The 23,126-nt window shown below is 49.5% G+C and overlaps 10 protein-coding genes across 10 annotated transcripts; 4 read left to right on the forward strand and 6 right to left on the reverse strand.

Annotated features, from left to right (window-relative positions):
- Positions 1-450: 450 nt before the first annotated feature.
- On the reverse strand, positions 451-2,583 carry HO133_005999 (uncharacterized protein; the record flags this gene model as incomplete). The annotated part of the gene is made up of 5 exons (XM_037296902.1): positions 451-891; positions 944-1,713; positions 1,862-1,968; positions 2,094-2,446; positions 2,515-2,583. The coding sequence occupies 5 exons, from the start codon at positions 2,581-2,583 to the stop codon at positions 451-453; spliced, it is 1,740 nt and encodes a 579-aa protein (XP_037148083.1).
- A 654-nt stretch (positions 2,584-3,237) lies between these two features.
- Positions 3,238-6,343, reverse strand: HO133_006000 (uncharacterized protein; the record flags this gene model as incomplete). Its single annotated transcript, XM_037296903.1, has 8 exons — positions 3,238-3,598; positions 3,647-3,806; positions 3,856-3,935; positions 3,983-5,045; positions 5,097-5,787; positions 5,838-6,008; positions 6,061-6,223; positions 6,276-6,343. The coding sequence occupies 8 exons, from the start codon at positions 6,341-6,343 to the stop codon at positions 3,238-3,240; spliced, it is 2,757 nt and encodes a 918-aa protein (XP_037148084.1).
- Positions 6,344-6,885: 542 nt separating this feature from the next.
- HO133_006001 (uncharacterized protein) lies at positions 6,886-7,958 on the reverse strand (the record flags this gene model as incomplete). Its single annotated transcript, XM_037296904.1, has 5 exons — positions 6,886-6,933; positions 7,004-7,176; positions 7,237-7,288; positions 7,385-7,500; positions 7,646-7,958. 5 exons carry the CDS (start codon positions 7,956-7,958, stop codon positions 6,886-6,888), a joined length of 702 nt encoding a protein of 233 aa, XP_037148085.1.
- Positions 7,959-9,217: 1,259 nt separating this feature from the next.
- HO133_006002 (uncharacterized protein) lies at positions 9,218-10,129 on the reverse strand (the record flags this gene model as incomplete). Its single annotated transcript, XM_037296905.1, has 3 exons — positions 9,218-9,694; positions 9,756-10,018; positions 10,096-10,129. The coding sequence occupies 3 exons, from the start codon at positions 10,127-10,129 to the stop codon at positions 9,218-9,220; spliced, it is 774 nt and encodes a 257-aa protein (XP_037148086.1).
- A 2,303-nt stretch (positions 10,130-12,432) lies between these two features.
- On the forward strand, positions 12,433-14,318 carry HO133_006003 (uncharacterized protein; the record flags this gene model as incomplete). Its single annotated transcript, XM_037296906.1, has 2 exons — positions 12,433-13,977; positions 14,061-14,318. 2 exons carry the CDS (start codon positions 12,433-12,435, stop codon positions 14,316-14,318), a joined length of 1,803 nt encoding a protein of 600 aa, XP_037148087.1.
- A 1,195-nt stretch (positions 14,319-15,513) lies between these two features.
- Positions 15,514-16,387, reverse strand: HO133_006004 (uncharacterized protein; the record flags this gene model as incomplete). Its single annotated transcript, XM_037296907.1, has 3 exons — positions 15,514-15,853; positions 15,903-16,268; positions 16,323-16,387. 3 exons carry the CDS (start codon positions 16,385-16,387, stop codon positions 15,514-15,516), a joined length of 771 nt encoding a protein of 256 aa, XP_037148088.1.
- Positions 16,388-16,928: 541 nt separating this feature from the next.
- HO133_006005 (uncharacterized protein) lies at positions 16,929-18,996 on the forward strand (the record flags this gene model as incomplete). The annotated part of the gene is made up of 3 exons (XM_037296908.1): positions 16,929-17,388; positions 17,470-18,797; positions 18,853-18,996. The coding sequence occupies 3 exons, from the start codon at positions 16,929-16,931 to the stop codon at positions 18,994-18,996; spliced, it is 1,932 nt and encodes a 643-aa protein (XP_037148089.1).
- A 318-nt stretch (positions 18,997-19,314) lies between these two features.
- Positions 19,315-20,445, forward strand: HO133_006006 (uncharacterized protein; the record flags this gene model as incomplete). Its single annotated transcript, XM_037296909.1, has 5 exons — positions 19,315-19,347; positions 19,430-19,464; positions 19,517-19,682; positions 19,757-19,921; positions 20,014-20,445. 5 exons carry the CDS (start codon positions 19,315-19,317, stop codon positions 20,443-20,445), a joined length of 831 nt encoding a protein of 276 aa, XP_037148090.1.
- Positions 20,446-20,614: 169 nt separating this feature from the next.
- On the reverse strand, positions 20,615-21,935 carry HO133_006007 (uncharacterized protein; the record flags this gene model as incomplete). The annotated part of the gene is made up of 2 exons (XM_037296910.1): positions 20,615-21,849; positions 21,923-21,935. 2 exons carry the CDS (start codon positions 21,933-21,935, stop codon positions 20,615-20,617), a joined length of 1,248 nt encoding a protein of 415 aa, XP_037148091.1.
- A 259-nt stretch (positions 21,936-22,194) lies between these two features.
- HO133_006008 (uncharacterized protein) lies at positions 22,195-23,072 on the forward strand (the record flags this gene model as incomplete). The annotated part of the gene is made up of 2 exons (XM_037296911.1): positions 22,195-22,482; positions 22,536-23,072. 2 exons carry the CDS (start codon positions 22,195-22,197, stop codon positions 23,070-23,072), a joined length of 825 nt encoding a protein of 274 aa, XP_037148092.1.
- Positions 23,073-23,126: the final 54 nt, after the last annotated feature.

Here is a 23,126-nt window from a genome sequence, read left to right on the forward strand (position 1 = left end):
CGTCTCAGTGCGAGCTCGAAAGATCGTATTTCTAGTAGCATCAAGCATGATCGACCGCTATTTCAGCGTCTGAACGGGAATGAAGCATTGCCAGGGCGTCTCTCCCCAACAAGTACCGGTTTTCATTAAATCAGGATGCTCTCAGGATGCATTTGGCCACTGTTGTGTCCAGTGAAGAGTAACACCAGATCGGCACATTTCACAAGAGTTCAAGGATATTTCGCAGAGAGGTGAGAGCCGAGCTGAGGTAGCTAGATTGTATGCACTATCTATATGAGAAGCAAACGTGACTGAATCAACTGCATCTGCAGAGGGGGTAGTCGCGGTCGAATTCAGGAATCGCTCAGACAGAATCCTTGGAAACAGAAATCTCATGTTCCTCCATCTCATAACATCTTTGACTGGTGCACTTAGCTGATTCCTTGTTGACATACCTTCTTCCCTCTTCCCTCAAGGCGCGTTACTATGCGCATCATGCAAATCGTATGTCGAGAAATTTAAGATATCACTCTCCGGTTCAATGAACTGGACCATTCTCCACATTGTCTTCACCGCCAACATCTCCGCCTTGCCAAAAGGGTCGACCTTCAATCCCCGCACAAAAGGGAGCTGCTTCAACTTGAGAATGGATTCACCGTCAGGGGAAGTCTTTCCATTAGCGCCAAAGGCAACGACGGCGAGCAAAGAACGGTGACCGAGGCCCCAACCCTGCTCCTTGGAATGGGCGTCGCTGGCTTCGAGTATCTGTTGTGCTAGTCGCTGTAGAGCATGCTCGTAGAGGTCGTACCATTCATATTTCAGCTTGTAGTTGCGGCTGATGAAGGAGCTTCGAGTGGTTGGCCAGAAGTGGAGATTGAGTGTAATTAGATGGCGTAGTTTCTTCAGGCACCGCTAGTTCACTGTTTCAGTATGGGCACTGCAACATTCTGCCAGCATGGCTTACTTGAGCTTGTTTGAATTCAGAGCTTGGATGAGCGTCCGAAACAGACGTATCAGGAAATGTAATCCCAAGCTGGCGAAGCTCAGTGCACGCTGTGCAAATCTCATCCAATTGCTCGCTCTCGTACCTCATCAGATTCGACGCTAGATCTCGGCTTCGAACACCCAAGAGTCGCAGGGTCTTCCCATGGTGCGCTATCGCTGTGGGGTTGGGCAATCCACTGAAGCCCCTGATATCTACGTGCAAAATCTCCAATCCACTCATGGCCTCGAGTAGTCCGTCGAAGGCCTCAAGAGCGTGTGTCACGCTAGTCTCTTCGCTATGGAACCAACGGATTTTCTTCAACTTGGTAGGGCGCAGAAGCGGCTTGCTCATCTGAGCGAACACAGTGTCTGCACCCCGGCATCCATTAATAACCAGGGATTCCAGGGCGCTGAATTTGATGAATTTCATATAAGTATCAGCAGCATACCGCAAGTCGATGTTATCTATTCTGAGTTTCTTGAGAATCATCGGAATGCACGTCTCGAAAGGCATCATGTGGCTAAAGACTGTCCTGGTGAGGAGACCTGGGCGGGTGCTTGAGTCTTCTAGATCACCATGAATTTCCCCAGAATACGCAAAACCAGAGGAAAGTTGTAGCTTGTTGAACTTTGTCTGGGTTTCTACAACTTTTTGACAGGCCTTTAATCGATCGACGGTGTCAGGGTAGAAATGCAGGCTCGCGGCTCCTTCCAAACTTGTGAGAAGACCGGGATTCTTTTCGAGCTCCGCTGGGTTATATTATCAGAGTTAGTTTTGCCTGCTCGTTGGGATTATATAGAGTCTTGGAACATGTCTAGACAGTAATTAATCCCAAGGCATGTCTTAATACTAAGCGTTCAACTTGAAAAGCGAAATAGGAACTCCAAAGATACGTACGCATGAAGTTCCGATCGACTGGTTCGATTTGGACTGCTTTCAGCCGCTTTTGCTTCTTCATCAGTAGTACCCAATTGTCCATTGAGAAAGGCTCCCAATTCTGCCAACTATGTAGACTATTAGCTTGATAAAAGCTAGAGAATGTATACTTGTTCCAAGCCTTCCAGGCAGCGAGATGGATTCTCCATAATATGTCTTTCGACGAATTTGCAGAAAGTGGAAGGCTACTCACCTAAATTTCTCAAGAATATCATTCGGCAAGAAATCCAGAAGCAACCTGACAGTAAATTGAGCCTGTCTCGCGGCACCCACAATGTCTTCAATCTGTGCATCTTCTTCATCTTCAGAGGAGTCATCAGAGTTCACATGGATATCCAGAGCTGGAACTGGCGTCTTCTCAAGCTGCAGGTAGACTTTCCTAACATGCTGAATGCCCGGATTTGATCGACTCAGTAGACCGGAGACTCTGATGTCTTTGTGGCCGCCGATGAAAAGCAGTACTTTTCGATACAGCGGTGGAGTAGCGATGTCTCGTAGTCGCTTACTTGTCAGGCATAGTGACTTGAGATCTTCCGGCCGTGTGATCTGCAACGACGTTATGAACATTGGTCTAGTTGACGGTTCAAAAGAGAGGTGCAGTGGAGGCTTCTTACGTAGCCGAGAATAATGTTCTTCTTGACGTCGAGCGGGACATCGTTGAAGTGGATAGGCTTAGAGTCCATCTTTAATCAAAGGAAACAACACAGGAAGATGACGCCGTGTGCAAAATCCTCGAATGTGGATATGGAGCATATGCGTAACACGATGATGATCCCCTCCTAGAATAACGCTTCGAGTTTTAAATTGATGGGGAAAAGCAGCAGACTAGGACTTGACTTATATTCTCAATTGTTTATATATTCCAGGCACATTTTTAGACAGGTAGAAAGATACTTCGCTGATGTTGAGAGGTTAATGAAGGAACGAAAGGGGAAAAAGAGCAGGATGCAGCTTGGGCTAGTCAACGTTGGGACGAGTGCAGCGGTGAGGCTGAAGTCACCAGCTTTCCGCAGCCTCACCTCTTTCACACAACTGTTGGACCTCAGGACAGATACATTCGTTGCTCAGGGTGATAACTGAGCGCCAATGGTTAGAGAAGGGACTGCACTTTTGCTTCGGATTTTGAAATACGCAGTTGAAGTGACGCTTGGCTTAGCAGATAATGGGCGTATGGCATGATTCGCTATAGTAGTAATGTATAGACTGTAATGTACCACGATTCGAGAAAGCAGATGGAGTACACATCCCTCAAAGCGCTCTACGTTATCAATGTCGAGCCTGTGGTTCCTCCAACACCAGTGCTAAACTAATACATGCTTTCATACGTTAAATAATAATCACTTCTTGCCTTTCCTTCCTGCGACTCCACCAGCAAACCTCCCAAGGTTCCCCAGACTCGACTTCGGCTTGTGCAAAGGACCACTGGGAGGTGCAGGTCTCTGCGAAGCAGTTCCTGCACTGGACGGTCTTAACGCCTGCTTTGGTACATCAGGCAGTGTGTTGTCCTTGACTTCTGCAACCGTAGTATTATTAGCGGATGTGCCATCCTCTACCTGGTTTTGCAGTCGATGCGCTCTCCTAGCCTTCTCCTGCACGCTTCTAAACTTTTCAAGCAATTCAGTCCACCTGATGGCGGCTTCTTCTCTGGGCTTGAGTCTGTTTGGGCGGTCGAAGGTTGCGCCGGGCGTTTGAGGAGCGCTACCAAACTTAGCCTCGGTGTTCTTCTGTCGGACGTGAGATACGTACGTGCGTGGCGCGATGTGAAGGTAGCCTATAGCGCTAACGCTATTCAAGCGATTCTTCAGCGCTGCGAATGCAGAGGACTGAGGGAGTAGCATGAGTAGCCCGTAGAGACACTTGTAAAGATGCGGGTACCTTTCTGGTTCTAGGAGCTGTAGACGGAGGTCTAGTCTCAAGTTAGCGATGCTCTCCCAACCTCCAGATGATGCACGTACACGTAAAAACGGGCGACTCGAGCAGCTGCACCAACTTGTCAATCTGGATAAGCATATTGACAGTCATCTCCAACTCCGCACTGTTTGAGTCAGCTGTAGCTAGTGCCAGATCATCAAAGCGGCCTACAAGATCTGGAGTAAATTGTAAGCCTGCTCATATGCTTGTGCAAGCAAACATAGCGAGAAGGTCGCGACCGCATTGTGGCACCAAGACCTGAATAAAGCGACGAAGAAGACTTGTCCATCTTTCGTCTCAAGAATCCGCAATCTCTTCCGCAGCTCGGCCAGCTCTGGCGCCGTGATAAGGTTGTTATTGAGATTCTGAACCATGATACTTGCAAACTCGACGTCCTCATCCTTCTCTAAACAGTCGGCCAAAGTCCGATATATCCTTTCTGCGCTCAAGCTCACGCATAGTTGGCGAATTATCAGGTTGCCTCTTGTCTCAAGAAGTCTTCTGTCAGTGCAGAAAAGTTGCAGGAGGTTGACCATGAAGGATGTGAAGTAGCCATCTTCGCTATTCTTTGATATCTGAGAGAGCAGTTGTAAGTCGCGGGTGACAACAGCTTCTGCAGGATCTGACAATGTCTTCAGGAGAGCTGGGAACGTGCCGTCATTGGTGGCGAGAACCTTGCGAGGAGCCCTCCGATGTAGCATGATCAGCCAAGCCAAAGCAGCAACCCTAGTGGCTTCGTGTTCGTTCAGGAAGTGCAATATGAGAGCACCCACGGCGGCTGTATAGTCAAGGTCAGTGACCGGTCTTGGTGGTGGAGGTGACGTAGATGTCGGAGGCGTTGACACTGTTGCCTCTTCATCCTTCTTGGCCTCAGCTTCTCCTTCAACCCCCTGTGGTAGTTTCGGCGTTGGCGTCGAAGCACGCCTCGTTTTATTGTCGGCTTCCTTAGCGGCTTCTTTTATGGTGGTTGTTGGGTCCTTCATAACACCAGTCGGAATACGAGATGGTGGTAGTGGCCGAGCCTCTTCTGGGATACCCTCATCAGGTAAAGACGCAATATGATCCATCAAGGAATTGTTTACTCGATTCGCAGCTTGTCGCACGAGGTCCGCCCCACTAGCCATTGCAGGTAGCACTTGCGAAAGAAGTCGAGGAACAAATGCTAGGATGTCCTCTGGATTTATCTCGAAAAAGCTGTCGATCCAGCGTAGAGCGGTAAGCTGTATTTCTTCTTCTGCACTCAAGAGTCAGTCGAACAGCAGAAGGATAACAGTGGGGTTCATACCTGATGAAGAGTCAAGAAAAGCCACGAGAATCTCTAAGATCTTAGAATGATCAACCTGGACATCTTGCCCCGGTACCCAGTCGCCATCATCGTGACCACTTTTCTCATCCTGGCCTCCCCCAAAGTCACCATCCACGATATCCGACTTCTCATTAGGTGTACTCCTGTCAGTGCGTATACTAGCACTATCACTTGAGTTGGATTGTTTAGCCTGGTCATCACTGTCTCCCTTTCGGCTTTCCGCTATTCCTCGTTTGATCCTAGCGATCTTCTTTATTTCGTTCAAAAACCTTTCGAGCGTTCCTTGTGTTGCAACATGTACATCTCTGTTGGGGTCGCTGAGGAACTGGAACAAGCCTCCTAGAAACGCTGGTAGATAATGGACAAGCTCCAGATCTGGTATGGTATCCAGTAGAGTGACCCATGATACTAGAAAAGTACGAGTGAACGGATTGATGACGTGAATGCGCTCTTGTAGCAGTGGTATGAATTTGGCGAGTGAGAAGGCCGTAGGAAGGTCAAGGGATGAGGTCTTATCAGAATCCTTGCTTGGGCGAGGACTTGAGACGGCTTCATCGGGAGATTGTAAGACAGAGACGTAGGTCGAGGCAGATTCAGAGACTATATCTTTGACCAGCCGATCAAGCAATTCCGCACCGTTTTTCACAGACAATTCCGAGTCCGCAGCAAGCTTTATGAATTTCAGTATGTGCTAGCTTGCAGGTTTGCGTAACTGCCTACCTTACAAAGGGCATCAAAAACATCGTTGAAGAATAGTAGTATTTCTCCTTTTGCAACCTTAGCAATATTGTACATGCTCTCACACGCGTAATATCGGACCCTCGCATCTTGGTCGGTGAAACAGGCGAGGACTGGCGGAACAATCGACTTGAGGTAGCGAGCAACATCGTCCTATTTCCGTGTCAGACTTGCTCATCGTTGACCAGAGCACGGCTGGACTTACAGAGCCTAGTGCGATTGAAGCTGCAGCAAGGCCAATCAATCCCCCATTCCTGGCGTGCGGCTGATGGACTGCATAGGCATAGTCATGGCAGAGCTGCTCAACAATCCTGCCAATTCTCTCGTACTCCTTGTTTGCACTTGCTTCTCGAACGATCCTTTCTAGGCTGGAGGCTCGTAAGCAGTCTGACGTCTAAAGAGGGTCGCGCGAGGACAGACTCAAGAGCACCTTGCTTCCTTTTGTCATAGAGCTTGTCGTTAAGCAGACGCTGCACAGCGGGATCCATTGTACGAAAAGAGCCAGCTATCGAAACATCGTTGAGTGCGTAGGAGAACCCCAATGGGTATTGGCTCAGAAGCCTGATGTTCACATAAAAACCTTGGGATACCGCTATTAAAAGAGGAAAAAGATTTGCTTAAGCCGTGAGATCGCAATGCAATACCAAAGCCAGCCCACAAAATATCAACATGAAGAGAAGTAGAAGAAACAATCACTGTGCAGTGTGCACCAAGGGAACGAGGTAAACATATAGGGCACCAACCCTACTTGATTACCTAGCTGGGTCACAATCTCCTTTACCTCTAGCCGCCTACATCTACATGTTGAAGTTATGGTACTGTGCAACAGGAATGAAGAAGTACATTGTGGTTGATCATGACCACCTCCCAGGTAAAATGACTAGATGGTGGATAGCAACCTTGAGACTGAAACCTTTGTCACGCCCTGGAGTGTCCTTTAGGCTCACACGAACCTCTATGCAAAGTAGATTTGATAGCAGGATGAGCACACACGCTAATCGCATTATCTATCTTTGTTCTCTTGACCTTTTCAATGTTCTCGGTCTTTGAAACCCATGTTCATGGTCACTCCCACTTCCTAGATCACGACCGCCACAATGTTTTGACCTCCCACTTTCTCCCAACCTTCTCGTGGTCATTTGGCTCACACTTTCCTTCGGAGATTTTAAGCAGTTTCCCGCCTTGCTTTCTTCTCTCTCCTCGGATGCCAAGCTAGTCACACGACTGTAAGGCAACGGCACGTCTTTGGCGGATCTCACTTCAGTGATTGGTATCAAATTTGACCACCGAGCCGTCTTTCCGTGGGAAGATGCATGCGAAGCTTTCGAATTCCCGGAGTCAGCCACCGAAATCTTAGTGACGCTTGGAGGGCTGGTCACACCCTCGACATGGCTCCGGGTAGCTGAGCGGGAGAAGTGATGCGAACGCTCTGACTGCGAAAGCAGATCGTCAATATATGAGCGCGGCAGTGGCGAAGCAGCAATTGCATGATGAAAGGATTTGCTGCTAGCCCGAGAGAATTCGCGTACGTGACTGTCCTTGTCTGCTTGAATTGGGTCGTAGGTGACTGGTGCTTCGATGGTTCTGGTGGTGATTCTCTTTTGCTGCTCAACGCGAAGGGTTTCGATTTGGCTTTTGGTCATGGCTGGATTACAGTTTCGCAGTCAGTTTCGCCTAGTTGAGAGGATATATGGAGCCTGAAACATGCTCCGAGAGTAAGTCTCCCAGGATATGTCTCAAGACTGAAGATCTGGTTCAAAAGAGGGAATATTGAATTCGACAACACGTACCATAGGCTACAACAGCCCCTGCTGTAGCTCCTAGAACGGTTCCAATGATTGCCTTGGTTTTGATATCGTCATCTTTCGGGGTTGATTCTGGCCTGACGCGAGTGACGACCACGGCTGGTGATGTCATAATTTGATTGACGACCACCTTAGGAGGCTCTCGTTCTGCATGCCGAGCTTTGGAGTGTGGTGCTTGGACTGTCGATCTTGGAGCTTCGTCAGCTATGCTGTCTGCCACATCTTTCGTCCATGCTAAGACGCGGTCCTTTTCCGAAATGCGTGTTCCGTCCCTTTCGTTTGGTTCATCTCGATACATGACTCTGCTGAAGCTGTCGACGGATTGCGTCGAATGAGAGTACTCTGTGTTGTTCCTGATGTGGAGTGAAGTTCGAGAAGACCGCGATTGAGGCTTGAGTCCTGAGGCTTACTTTTGAGACGACAGAGAGACTGAGCACCCTAGAACGAAAGCTTTTCGAAGCTTCGCTTTTTGCTCTGGTAACAGATATTGAGCTTTGCCGGGTATGGCCTAGGTAATACCAGGTCTACAGGCTGTGATGTGTTGTAGTACGGTCCAGGCTTCGCGATCGTTGGAACAAGCTAGCGGGATGTAAGCAGATGTGAGGTGCTCAACCCGGGGTTCGGAAAAATTATCAGAGTCAAATGAATGATGCAAATCTCTTAGGTCTTAGCATCGATGACGAGCCTGTCGATCTCATCTTTCTGAAGTATACCTCTCAATCTGCTTAAAACCCTAAGGAGGAAGGTACTAACGATATGATGTCGGTACCTGACAGCTGCCCAAGTCACCTTGATTCGTGCCATGCAATTCGAGCGAGGCGTAGGTGCCTGAACGCTCCACCGTGGGGAAGCCACGTAGAGAACATGCAACTAAACTCGGGGATGAAACGGAAGCCTTCGGCGCCAGATATGTTACCAATGAGAGGCCGCCATAAAATTGATCAAAGTCGCTTGCTTATAAATTAGCGAAGGTAAGATACTCTACATGTAATTTTGGAATACATCAGCAATTAATAAGAGCGGAATCCCGGACGCGGAGAAGCTCTTGTACCAGGCAACGTCTTAAACTTGTGCTGTCTTCGTTTAATATCTCGGCGCGTGGTGCAGGCATAAGGGAGAAAGCAAGTGTTTATTTGTTTGATCTTGCTCGGTGAGCGCAGCTTGAGTGTTCGGTCCCACGTATAACCTCCGACCATTACTTGCTATGAACGGCAACAAGTAGGGCTTATGCAAGAGATCTCGTAATACGGTCGCTATGTATGAACGGAAAAGAAAATGTGCAGCAGTTGAATGCTGCACGGGCGCAAAGGCGCCTTGAGCCTGTTGAACCCGATGTTCTTGTTGCAAAAACAGAGCCAGTCCAATAGTCTCAACGCAACAAAGTAACGATCCACGAGTGAGCTTTGATGTTGGTATCGCAGCTTTCATGGATGCCACACAATGAACCTTTCTTTCCGTTATGAGCTTTGCCAGCCAAAGCCCTTTGGTGCTGCACGCAGAACCAACAAGAGCCGTAGCAGAATCCTCGCTGGCGGAGGGGCATACTCACCTTGGTAGCTAGACGATGTTCCACACGTCTTCCACAGCATTGCAGAACTTGCCACATGCTACGCTAGCGCTCAAGCTGTAATTGCTGATGCTGATAGCGTCATCCTTGCACATATCTGCAAAATCGTCCTTGCCTTTAGCCATGGCACCGACGAAGACGCAAACGCTTTGATTGGGGCCTATGTCTTCGATGTAGTCTTTGACCCGAACGACTTCAGCATCGTAACTGAGGGTGACCTTTCGGCAGTTGGGCGGAAGGTGGTCCGTGATGGGGTTCTTGATGACTTTGAGTAGCTTCTCTTGTGAATTGGTAGAGCGAATGGAGAGCCGATGTAAAAGCTGTACCATAAGACCGGCAAAGCGCTTGAAGGTACGAGGAATTCGGACTGTGGGGCTGACTTCGATGAGGACACCTTTTGCGGTGTGGATGTAAATCTGTAGCTTTCCAGCCTTGTTCACTGGCGAATCAAGCAACGTAAGAAGGCACTAGGGGAGACTCAGTATCAACCAGACGGATGTTGAATGCGTTCTGGTAGATAAAGCAAACCTGATGCGTGATATCCGGCCGTGCGTCGCTGATATCTCGGTTCATCTTTCGCATAACTCCGATATGCTCGTCGCTGTTTAGCAGGGAGTATTTCTCGTCTCGCATATTCCCTGACCGTCCACCGTGTGATGCTTTGTATGTCTCTAGACTCGCATTGGACAGGACGACCACGAGTCTTTGGGTGTCTTTATCATTGGCGGCGATAGGGACGTGCTGCTCGGCGACAAGCTGTGGAAGTGCGGGTGGTGGACATGACTGCGTTCCTAGACAGCAGCTGGTGAGCACAGGACCCTAGTGATGGCTTCCCACGCAGCAGTCGTCGAAAATCAGAACAGCTTACTTGGTCTCTTCCTTGATATCTCTTCGGGAGCCATCTCTCTCCTCGAATCAAAAGATAGATTTGGCAGCAGAACGCAAGAGCTCGAATTTTTGAGAATATATAGAAAGTGGAGAATTTACAACATTGAGATGAATGCAACGAGGAGGATGATTAGTTGGCAAGCAAGAAATTGGCTGTAGCACTTTGTCATATAGGATCATAGACTGTCGGCTGTGTATTTGGCACCTTCTGGATGAAGGATTTCATGTGCCCCAAAAGGCAGGTTGGGTCAGATTTTGGTTGAGCCGGATCGCGGGCGTTAAATCCGCACACATGCCCGAGATTCTCTGTGGTGTGTGGGAGATACCCGTGGATAAAAAAGTCATCCACGGGGACTATACTTGCTCACAGCTTGCTGTAGCACTCATATCACGGGCAAATGCCTCCAATAAAATCGCATAAAACTTTCCATGGAGAACGTCGTCGCCTATATACACCCCGTCGCCGCCTATGAAACCCACGCTAATGCAGCACTACTATTGGAGGCTATACCGAGTTGATTTCTTTCGGTTTGTATTTGTGACCGAGGCGAGGCCTTTCATTTGACCATATCTTCCACCTTTACACAAACTAACGTCTCCCTCAGCATAGGTACATCCCCCTTCTGCTTTCAGTTATTCTCCTTTTAATTCTTGTTCTCAAGCAGCTGTTCCAAAAACATAGGCCAAATGTTCCATCGCTTGCCATAGTGGCAAGAATTAGGATAACATTTCTGTCACATCGTCTCATCAACGATCATGAGAACTCAACGAGGTCATAGGGTACGTCATCAAGAAGACCGTGAGGTCAAGCGACAGCGAATTATGTGTGCAGGATGGTGGGCTGCCAGCCGGGGCAATGATTTGATTGACGGTGCCACAGGAAATACGGGGGATGGCGAAGGTGGTAGAAAGGGGTTGAGGAAGTAGCATAAGTAGTAGTAGCAGTTGATGTCTATACTCATGGAGAACATGTATTATTCCTGGGCAAGACGTTTTCTTCATGAGAAGGTGTATGCTACTTGACGATTCATTGCGTATGAGATGAGTGCTACAGTACAATGACTAAGTTTACGAGAAGTCCTCATGGATAATTATTCTATCCGTGGGTGAGACATGGTGTCCATGGATAGATATACCCTATTCATCGATGAATGACATGCAACATATGCTATCTATAACCATCAAGAGTCCAAACCATGCTCCATGCAACAGACAGAATTCGAATATCACATCTCATATATGGGTTTTGGTTGCAGCTCAACAGGATACTTTGTCCCGTATCGCCGTAGCCAAGTCGGCGCCTCCTCTTATCACTTCGCTATTTTTGATTACTATTCCCCTACTACTTCCTCTTCAAGCACTCCGATGGCCTCAAGGACACAGTATCCTGCTTCACGAATGTCGATCGAGAGACCGGAACCTCTAGCATGCCACCTGGAAGATTTGTTCGCGCTTGAACAGGTACAAGCTTGTAACCCTTTTGAATTTTTCTCCCCCGCGAGATTGCTTTCGGCCCCGGCTCCTCGATAGTGGTTGTGGACGAGCTAACATCCTTGACTACATCTATCAGGGATGTCCATTGGCGAGTCGAGGTCCTCTTCAAGTGGGATCATGGTCCTAGGTCATCAAGATCGGCATCTCGGTCAGTTGGACGCTATGCTCAAACGTGTCTGTCTATACGAGTAAAGCATCCTTGGACTTTCTCAACCTTGCTCTTCCCTTTAGCCTCCAATGATCGTAGCAAACCTAATACATGTCATGTACCTCTGCTGTGGGACCGCCCTTGATTACTGAGCGTTCCGCGCCTACTGGCTTTGTTGAGCGAAGGTCCTAGTGGTTTGATCAGCTCGCTGCTTATGACAAAGAGCTCAAAGTCGGTAGGTAGAAAGGGTGCTTGGAATAAAGCTGGCTATTAGCTGTATGGTATGTATTAAGGGCAGGAAGAGACATTGATAAGGCTCTGATGGAAGCACAGCAGGATGCTTCCTCACTACCTCAATCCTCTAGCAGCCTTGTACGAGTCTAGGTACCTCAGGTAATGGAGATCATTGAGTGTCTGTACTCTAGCTCGTCACGCTCGTCTACGAGTACCTAGAGACCTTAGCGGCGGCTCTGCGGGACGATCTTTGTGCCCCACTATGTCGATTTCTGAGACAGAAGCCTGTCCCATCTCCTCTTTCTCTACCTACTTGCCTAAGTCTCTGACTTTTGTGTATTCGTAGGATCAGGTTTATATGATCTTGCCCTTCGCTTTTTCGCCTTTGAGTTCAGCTTTCTGGCCATTGAGACGTCCCTGCTACGACTCCTCGCTACCACAATGGACAACCCAAACCCCAACGCCGCTCAACAGGGTAACAGTCTCCCTCCAATTACTAGCTTGATCAGACCCGAGCAAATACCCAAACTTCCACACTTTCCCGAGCATCAAAAGGAGAAATACATTGAAGGCATCAGAAAACTATGGGAAACTATCGATACAACCTCCATAGGTTCCGAGCCATATCAAACCGCATATAAAAAGCTCATCGAGGTTACCCTCAATATCAAAGCAAAAATCAACAAAACAAGACAGGATGCTATGGCATTGCAGGCTGCGAATGGTGGTCAGCAAAGCGCCGCTCGGCCCACGAGCTCTGGTCAGCAGGTTCCACTACCGGACGCTCGATTACCGGCGCAACACATGCAAGCTGGAATTCAACCACAGACTCAAGGACCATTCTCTGAGAAGGTAATCCAGAAAGTCAGGGAGCTTGATATTCAAGCGCCACCCCAGGTTATCGCAACTGAAGGTCCAGAACGTGCAAAGCAGTGGGTGAAAGACACACAGAATAAGTACGCACAACAATTAAAGACACTCGAGGAGGCGTTGAAGAAGCTCGGAGATATCAAGCAAATCTTTGCTCGAGGACAAAATTCAGATAGGCCTCTCAACGAGCAAGAGGTGCGAGGGCTTCAAGGTCAGCAGACTCAGGTGGAGCAAATCCAGAAACAATCGAGAGAGCAAATAACACAGTTTGTGAACTCGCAAAGAGCGCTGAAAGATCGACAAGTGCAAGGCAAGCCTACCAATCCTGACAACAACGCCTTCGACCAATCGCGCGCATCAAATGCTCAGCCGGTGAAACAAGAGCCTAATCAAGGCATGGGAGGTCTACCTCAAGTATCCCAAGAATCTCTAGGCCAACCACACACAGTAAGCTCCGCCCTTGATGCTGCCAGAAATCAACCCCACCCAGGCCCTCCCTCTGCAATGAGTCCGCAGAACAATGGGCAGCCATCACGACCACCAGTGAATCAGCTGCCGATTGCACGCCCTCAGCCTAACCAGATGCCAAATCCAATCGCACATCCATCTCTGAACATTAATACCAACTCTCGGCCCCCAGAAAAGCAAGACAACTCACCACACGCCGCACCTCCACATTCATCAGCTATGCCATCTAACACACAAGAGCCCGTCCCACTTTCTCATCAAGCTGCTATGGAGCAAGCACGATCGTACTCTCACCCAAACATCCAGCAATCTACACCTGTCGCCACACATGGTCACCCTACTCATGATCAACGAAACCAGCGCGACCCTCAAAACAATCATGCTAAGATGCCCATCCCTAAAGACCTCAACCTTCAGCCCACCCAGCCGGTGTCCATGGGCCCATCAAGGCCCACTTTGACTAACGGCCCCGTTGCAATGGGCCCCATGGGTCAGCCAGCTATTCAGAGGCATCCTGGTTATGTGCTCGAGGGTGAAGGAGAAAGAGTACTTAGCAAGAAGAAGCTGGAGGAGCTGGTCAGGCAGGTCACTGGTGGCACAGGAGGTGAAGGTGAGGAGGGTGAAGGGTTGACCGCTGAAGTTGAAGAGGTGAGGCCTGCTTCGATACATTCACTATCACTATAGCTTCACTTTAGCTTTCTTCTTTCCGGCTCATGCTAATGCCAAATTAGACACTTCTCCAAGTTGCTGATGACTTCGTCGATCAAGTCATTGTCGCCGCCTGCCGCCTTGCAAAACTCCGCCAGTCTTCAACCCTCGAACTCCGCGACCTCCAGCTCATTCTCGAGCGCAACTATAATATCCGCGTGCCTGGCTACGCTTCCGACGAGTTGCGTACTGTCAAGAAAACACAGCCTACTCCGGGGTGGGCTCAGAAGTTGAGTGCCGTTCAAGCTGCTAAAGTTACTGGGGGCAAGGGGGATTTGTGAGACGAGAATTACATCAAGGCAGGCTTTACTTTGCATGAGGCAATGCAAGCCGAATTTGGTGTTCTAAAGGAGTAAGGGCACTAAAGGCGCATATTGACGCTGCATGATACCAGGTGCTGAGAGGACAACATGGAAGATGTCACGCATTTTCACAAAGTGAGAAAATTTGCTCGGAAGGTCCCGACAGCTCAGCGAGATATCGATAGGTTCCAGGTGCTTTCCTGACCTGCCTTAAAGGACGTCTGTCAAAATCGTTGCGCTTGATTGACTGTCTTGACTGCATATTGAAACACCAACGAGTCAATTCTGTGCGCATGCGAGAAATCAATAATTTCCGTGTTTACAAAGCTCGGATGGATATCCAGGTTTCCTGAATAACATCGAGTGCGCTAAGGGCTGCGGTGAATTTCCTTCCTTTCTTGGTGACATTCTTTCTCGGTTTATTCGGCTTCTGACCCTGGAGAGGGCGAATGTGAGGATAACAAAAGATGCGGCCGTCGCAACGCTCGAATACTTTTGAATGTTCGCATTTACGGAAGCAACAGCAAAATCAAATCTAGGCAAGTGATTGCGCTATAGGTATGTGCACACATCTTTGATTTGGGCTATTGAGGAGGCTGGTGTCCGAAGGGAGTCCAGCAAACTTTGGAGAGCTCATGGGGTGGCTTGTGGCGGAAGGGAACTCTGAAAACGTTGGAGAGCTTATGGACGCTTCTTGCTATGAGCGGTCATTACTAACAGAAGAATTGCAAAAGTGATATTCCAAGATTGATAAACGTAACTCAATGCCCACAGATCGCAACAGCCTGCTGTCTCTCTGAGAAAACTGTATATCTTGTTGACCAGGTAGCTCTACTACAGAAGACGCCGCGTTAACGTGTTCTCTCCAATTTTTCCGTGCCGTCTGTTTCAGCTCGAAAATACAGGGGAGACTCACTTTCGAAGCCAGGCATCTTCATGGTATAGCGGACTCGATGCCTAATACATCATCCTTTATGTACCAATACTTTGGCTCAGCGCGGCCAAGGATTAGCGTGCAACTGCGTTTCAGTTTTGCTATTCAGCAATATTGAAAAAGCAACAGCCCGAGTCGCTGCGATTGACGGCATCCTCTCGAGAAGTAATCGGCGCCGAAGGATGGTCATGGGACATTACATGGTTCCTTGTAGGTAAGCATCGACACAGCAAATGTGCTTCACCTCAATAATCCCCCTAGGTCTCGCTCCATCCCTTTGACCCGATCCTCCAGCTGGCGTTTCTTCTTCTCAAGCTCTCGAATCTCGTCGTCTTCTCTTCTTATGTCTTCTTCGGTGACATGTATTTCCCCCTGGCCCTCAGCAGCATTCGGATCCTCTTCCTCTAGAGCTTCGTCGTCGCCGTCATCAAAGTCTCCATCACCATCATTGTGCTTGTTCATCTTTGCCAATTGCGCCATCTGTCTGGACACCTTCGATTCGTATCGAGCAATAGAGGAGTTGAGTTGTTCGTAGCGGGAGCGCAGAGATACGATCCTCTCAGCGGCCCCAGCTATTGGACTAGAAAAATATCAGCTTTGGATGATTTCCAAGTCTAAAGGGGACGTACTAGACAGAGCATAATTTCTCCGCTCCCTTGAGCAAGAGGTTCACGTCGATTTCTCCCCGCTCTTTGCCTTCCTTTGCGCCCTCTTTCCGTATTTGCTCTCCTAATTCACCTCCTAGAAGTGTAGCTACTGCTGATCTGGGCTTCTGGCTCCTCATTAAACTGTTGCCATTTCCGTAACGATCCCCAGTGCCGTTCATGCCATGGACTGTGCTACGGCGAGCAAGACTTGCAGCGGAAGGACGTGAGGCTCGTTCAGGCTCGGCAAGTGTAAATAAAGCTCGTTCATGTGCTTCAGTGTCCCGAATTAGAGCTGTAATATCATGGGAATGTAGTAAGGCATTGGTGAAGATCTTGGGTGTAGGAAATCTACAATAGGTGCATTAGCTCGCAATTGTGCGCGGAGTCTCTCCTGAGACTTACGGAAGCTCTGCAATTGCGACAGAAGACAACGAGATCTGCTCCAGATGAGTCTCCAGGAGCGTCATTGTCTATTAATGTCCTCAAAAGCAGAGTGATGCTGGGTATTATTGTCTTTCTTGCTGTTTCTGATCACGCGCTTCGGCCACTCGATGTCGCGTATGTAAATTGCATCATAACAGCAGTATTTCTTGTCCTCAAGTAATCAACGTAATAGGCAGGATCACGACCGAGCACGACTCAGCATCTCAGATCATCCTCTCCAAGTTGACTACGTACTACATTCCTGGGTCTGGATCTTTTTTCTTTCTCATTCACTCAATCAAGATTGAGCTTAGATTTCAGACACTGTGATTCGCGCTGGGTGAAGTGATCTATTCTCAGGCGCGGCCGACTGAGCTTCACCTCTCCGCTCCCTAACCACCAGGTGCAACCTTCTACAACTCGATCCTCTAGTATCGGTGTTTTTTTTGACTTCTTCTCCAACACCGAATACTCTAGCCTTACTCAATTCTACACACAAGAAGATCAACAGCTACACAACACTAAAGCTCTGGTGTCGCATTCGCCCCTCGGTGTTCATCACCTTAGCTTTTCGGCTTTTCCACCATGCCGGGCGAGAGACGGAACCTCAGGTCCACCAAAGACACTTCATCATCTACAAACGGCGAGGAACCACGATCAAATTCCCAAAGCTCCAGCTCCAACAAGGATCAGCCAGTGCCCACCACCAGAGCAACGTCATCAAAAGGCAAGACCTTACCTACGAAGAAGACTTCGGGAAAGGAGGGAGCTGAGGACAAGCCACATACAAATGGGACGGAGCCGGTGGAGAATGGCATCAACGGGACTGAAGATGTTGATATGGTAGATGACGGGTCCGAAAAGGTCAAAGTAGGGACAAATAAAGAGGGCGAGGACGAGATGACCTTGGTTGTGCCACCGTCGAAGAGCTCAAAGCTGTCAGGAGAGCCTAACAAAGATGAAGAGGGTGATGTTGCAATGGAGAACACCAATAAGAGCGATAATATTAGCTCTGAGCTCGATCCTAGAGCTAAAGCTGTTGCAGGTATGTGTTAAAGTGCAATTATATCGGTTCTTGTCACATTGTGTGCAAGATCATGATGATAAGCTAACCAGATTATTCCAGACGTCAAAGCAAACTTCACATTGTTAGAACGCGCTGTTGCGCAGTTTGATGCCCGTTTCACTTTACGAGTCCTTCGGTCTATCTCATCTATTCGGAAACACCTAGCGCCAGATCTTCTCGCCCAAGTCATTACAGAAACTTACACCTCAACAAGCTCTGTTGCAAAGACCCTTTTGGCTGCTTTAGGAAAAGAGGATGCGTCGTTCGAGGGCCCAGATGCACTTTCAGAAATGGACATCGACACACAGACGAAGGACAAGCCCCAAACCACAAGCAAGTCAACCACTCTTCCGAAAGACGTCCTCCCAGAGGTGGACACTTATCTATCAATCCTTGTCCAAATTCATCTTTATGATACTAAAGCGACCGAATTCGGGGCCAAATTCTCCAGCAACCTCGTGGAGAGACTTCGCTCCCTGAACCGTCGTACTCTAGATGCCTTGTCTTCCCGGGTTTACTATTACTACTCTCTCTTCTTTGAGCAGCTTGCCCCACTACCTCCTTCGCCTATGGCATCCGCTGTGTCCATCCGCCCCCATTTGCTGGCCGCACTTCGAACCTCGGTTTTACGGAAGGACCAAGACACCCGCGCTACCGTTACTACCCTTTTACTACGAAATTACCTATCAACATCTCATATTACTCAAGCCGATCTGCTAATATCGCACTCTGAATTTCCTGCAGCTGCCTCGAACAACCAAATCGCTCGATACCTCTACTATCTTGGCCGGATACGGGCAATTCAACTGTCATACACCGAGGCCCATGAGCATCTAGTTGGCGCTACTCGCAAGTCACCCGCAACACCAAGTGCAGGTGGCTTCTACCAGGCGGCTTCAAAGTTGTTGGTCGTAGTTGAGCTCCTTATGGGAGACATTCCAGACCGAGCCATATTCCGCCAACCGAGTCTCGAGCATGCCATGGAGCCTTACTTGAGCCTTGTCCAGGCCGTACGCGTTGGCAAGATTGAAGGATTTCTCAACGTTGTCCAGACACATAATGCTTTGTTCAGACGCGACGGTACCTATACTCTGATCCTTCGTTTGCGCCAAAATGTCATCAAAACTGGAATCCGTATGATGTCTCTGTCGTACGCCAAGATCTCATTGCGGGACATCTGCTTGAAGCTAGACCTGGAGAGCGAGCAGTCGGCAGAGTATATTGTGGCCAAAGCAATCCGAGATGGGGTCATTGAGGCTTCCATCGACCATGAGCATGGTTTCATGAAAAGCAAGGAGCTTGGCGATGTCTATGCTACCCGTGAGCCTGGCGAAGCCTTCCACGACAGAATTAGAGCGTGCCTCGGTCTGCATGATGAAAGCGTAAAGGTAGGTTGAACTCGCACGTGTGCCGTGTCTGAGTGAACAGCTGACATGAATCCAGGCAATGCGGTATCCTATGAACCAACATCGACTGGAGTTGAAGAACGCTCAAGAAGCTCGTGAGCGCGAGAGAGAGTTAGCAAAGGACATTGTCGAAGGCGAGATGGATGACGATGACGCCAGTGGAGACTTCGAAGGAATGTGAAGACTCGAAAGTCAGGACAACTGTCCATCACCAGACACTGATCATTTGCATTGGAAGATTTGCGAGAGCTTAGGCGGTTCACCCCTGTGTTACTACCTATCTGAGATCTTCGAGGTATCACCCTTTTAGCAGCATTTGGCGCCAGCGAGTTCAAGTACTCGCATGGGCTTTAATCACCCCTTGTGCACTTCACATACCCATGCTCTGGTGGCACTACCACGGCGCACCACCGCAGCATACAAATAGAAGTCTCAATAGCATGTTTTAAACCCTGTTTCTCTCGCAGAAAGTTCATTCATTCTTGTAGCCACGGTTCGAATGCCTACTTTCATCTTAGTAGTGGACCTCGAGGTAGCAAATTCCTTCTGCCAAACAACACCTTTACATTGCCGTCCGGTAGTTTAACCTGAGCCATGCTCATTTACAGGGATAGCTTTTCCCGCGAAATGCAGGTGTCGTAGCTACCATGTGAGTCCGTCATTCCAAACATACTCACCAGCTCGATCCTAACAAACCGGAGGGTTGACGTCTCCATCCGCATCCGCCGAGCCATCCACCTCAAAGACCTCACCCTTCTTCAACGCATCATCAAGAACAATCCCGAGAGCCTGCAGAACCCGGATTTCGCAGACAATGGCAACACCTCGCTCCACCTCGCTGCGCAACTGGGACTATTGGATATAGCCGTGAGCAAGCCAAACCGTCTCGCGCGTCTTTGCTTGAGCGGTGGCAGAAGCAAATTCCCTAATGATGGGGCTAGGAGTTCCTCATAGACGCCGGTCACGAAGACGACGGTATCAGCAAGAATGCCAACTGGGACACCCCGCTCTTGCTCGCGGTGGAGACATCGGAGGCCGTAGCCACGCTCCTGGCGACGAGGTTTCCGCGCTGTGTCCCGTGGAAGAACAAGCAGGGCGCTGACTCTGTATGGCCCCTTCCCCGTCCCCCACATCTTATCTTCCTCTGCTCTATCGCCCTCGTCTCGACCCCCGCTGACACCAGGCTCTCTGGCTGCAGCTGATGCTCACCTCCCGCACCCCGCACACCGCCCTGCTGACCCACCTCCTCACCCTTTCCCCCTCCCCAACCTCCCCTCTTGCCTCCACGGACACGTCGGGCAACACACCCTTGCACTACGCCTCCGCGTACGGGCAGCTCAAATCCATCCGCACGCTCCTCGAACACGGCGCCGATGCCGCGGCGCGTAATGCTTGGAGTTGGACGCCTGTCAGTTACAGCGCGAGTGTGCAGGCGGAGGTGTATTTTAAGGGGTTGGTGAATGCGGCGGAGAGGGAGAGGGAGGGGATGGCCACGGTTACTGGAGCGAGGAGCAGGGGTGGCAGTGGGCCGAAGATGGTGAGAATGGTTAGTGCGGAGGAGGGAGAGGAGTTTGAGAGAATGAGAAGGAGTGGCGAGAGTGGAAGGGTAAGAGCTGGTAGTGGCGGCTGAATAGATAGAAAGCTGGTGAAAGCTTTTATCCAGAAGCGACAATGCTAGGGTATATTCTATGGTCTCTATATGAGTAGCGGATACAACACCGAAGTATATTTACAATGAAGCCCAGAGATGGCTGCTGTGAAGATGCGTTTATGTGTACACCCCTTGGAAAGCTCCGGCATCATTTCCTTCTCTTCATCGTCTTCACGCACATCTCTAGCAGCCCTTCCTTGGCCTCCGAGTCCGGGAATCTGGAGATAGCATAAGCAGCTTTATCAGCATAATCCTGCGCCAATGCCCGGGTCTGTTCCAGACCGTCACTGCGCGCTACCAGGTCCCTTGCCATTTGCACGTCTCCGTCTACAGCGAACTTTCGGCCAACGAGGACGCCTAGCTGCTGGTTGTCTCTCCAGGCGAAAAGCAAAGGCGCGGTTGCTAAACCGAGCTCCAGATCTGCCCCGGCGGGTTTTCCAAGAGATTCGCTGGTGGTCGTGTAGTCGAGCATGTCGTCGACGAGCTGGAAGGCTAAACCCAGGTTCTTGCCATACGAGTAGGCTGCTTCTACCGTTTCTGGGGAGTTCTGGCCGAGCAATGCAGCTGCTCGACAGGATTTGCTAATTAGACTTGCCGATTTGAGGTAAGTCTTTTGGATGTAGTACGAAAGGGTGTCCTCTGTCCACGTGGGGTTTGTTTCATCCAAAGCAGTGTTTTTCAATTGCATGAATTCCCCTTCAACGAGGTTCGCTATCACGGTGGCCAAGAGTTCAATCACCTCCGCGTCCCTGAGTCTCGCTAACGCCACTGAAGCTCTCCCTAGAAGAAAGTCCCCTGCTAGGACCGCCATCTTGTTCCCAAAGGACACATTCGCCGAGGGCAAAGATCTCCGGACGACAGAATTGTCAATCACGTCATCGTGGAGCAATGAAGCGGTGTGTATAAGCTCCGTTATCTCTGCTAGCCGTCTCTGTGAGGGAAGTATATCGGAGCCTTCTGAATTATATGCAGCCTCGATTGAGCCAGCAGAGAGCGGATCATTAGACGGAGAGGACGGATTGACATCTGAAAGGACCGCAGGAGGTGAGATTGGGTTATCAATCGTAGATGCCGTAGGTATAGAGGGGTGCCGTGATGCTCTGGGTGTGAAAGCAGTCGCTTGGGACATCAGGAGAACGAGCAAAGGTCGTATATGTTTCCCTTCAGAGTGAGTGTAGTATTTCGCCACTGTATCTAGCATTGGATGCCCAGATCCCAGCAACTGCTGTATGTTTTTTGTGAGGAACTTCAGCTCTTTCCCTACAATCCGGAGAGGATCCACCGAAACTCCTGCAAGCCGGGGATCTGTCTTGGGAGTTCCATTGAGCACGTGTTGGGCAGCTGACACCGCCTGCGCCAACGTTGATTGATGTCGTCGACGCGCTGGGGGGTATTGTGTCGTCGAACACAGACTTCTCGTCAAGTCACCGCTTTTGCGGAGACATCCAGAGCATACATATGGTCTCCATTGCGGTGTACTTCTCTGACTTTTAAAGAGAGACTGCAAGCGACCTTTCATGCTCAACAACGAGGCCAAATCAACCCATATAGAAGAGGGATTAACCGTTGGGAGCTCGAAATATGACAAGATGTAAATGGGACAGCGGCCCGACTTTCGCCGAGAGTCCGATCACGATCTTGGCGAAAGAATCTCCACGACCATTCACCAAATTTACCTAGATTGTTGCTCATCAACGGAAAGACTATCTATTACAGCAACGATGCATAATGGTCCGCCTGACCATAACGCCCGCTATCCTACGGGCGCTCGAAGAGCTCCAAGAAAGGGGCCAGATTCCAGAGGCTCTTGGCGGAGCCTCTGAGCCCTCGCTTGACCAGCCTGCTACAGGCAATCCTATCACCCATGGACAAATCATCGCAGTTTCGAAGACCTTGAAAGAAATCAAGACAGATGTAACCAATGAAAAATTCGATACCCAGGTCTCATACCATCTGGATGACCTCTTGCGAGGGTCCAAAGTCTACGTCGAACCGCCAAAGCCTAAAGCTGAGCCTGTAAGTTGTACCTATCTTCAACTCCACTATGCAGTCTCACTGATTCGCAATAGAGCTCAGAGTACAAAGCCTTAATGGCCCGTCTTCGAAGAGAAGAGGAGGATCGAGCCTACGAGCGCATGGTCAACCCTCCTCTGCGTACAGAAACTTTCTCACAACGCTTTCCCAACTCTTCCCACGCAGCGCTCTTCCCCACATCGCAGGCGGACATTGGCGAGGACGATGAAGTCTCCTATGCAGACATCAATCGACAGATGACGCTGATCATCAACATACTGATCTCCATCGTTGCGTGTAGTGTCGCTATCTGGCTAGCTGCGCGCCATTGGAGTACGCCCACCAGGCTTGGCTTGAGCATGGGCGGCAGCGGGATGATTGGTATTGCGGAAGTCGTGGTGTATGCGGGATATCTGCGGCGGATCAAGGAGGCTCGTGAGAACGGGAAGAAGGATGTAGAAGTCAAAGAAATAATCAAAACTTGGATAATTGGTGGGGGAGATGAGAAGGCTGATCGTGACGAAGCTATTTTGCTTGGTTCAAAGGCGTCAAAGGACGACGAATTACGAAGGAGAAAGGCTACTCCCAAATAGTACCCAAAATGAAAGGCTAGATTTAATTGATCTCGTTCACGCCAGTTTCGGAGC

This window comes from Letharia lupina, assembly GCF_014066315.1.
Source record: "Letharia lupina isolate WasteWater1 chromosome Unknown contig_22, whole genome shotgun sequence".
Classification (NCBI taxonomy): Eukaryota; Fungi; Ascomycota; class Lecanoromycetes; order Lecanorales; family Parmeliaceae; genus Letharia; species Letharia lupina.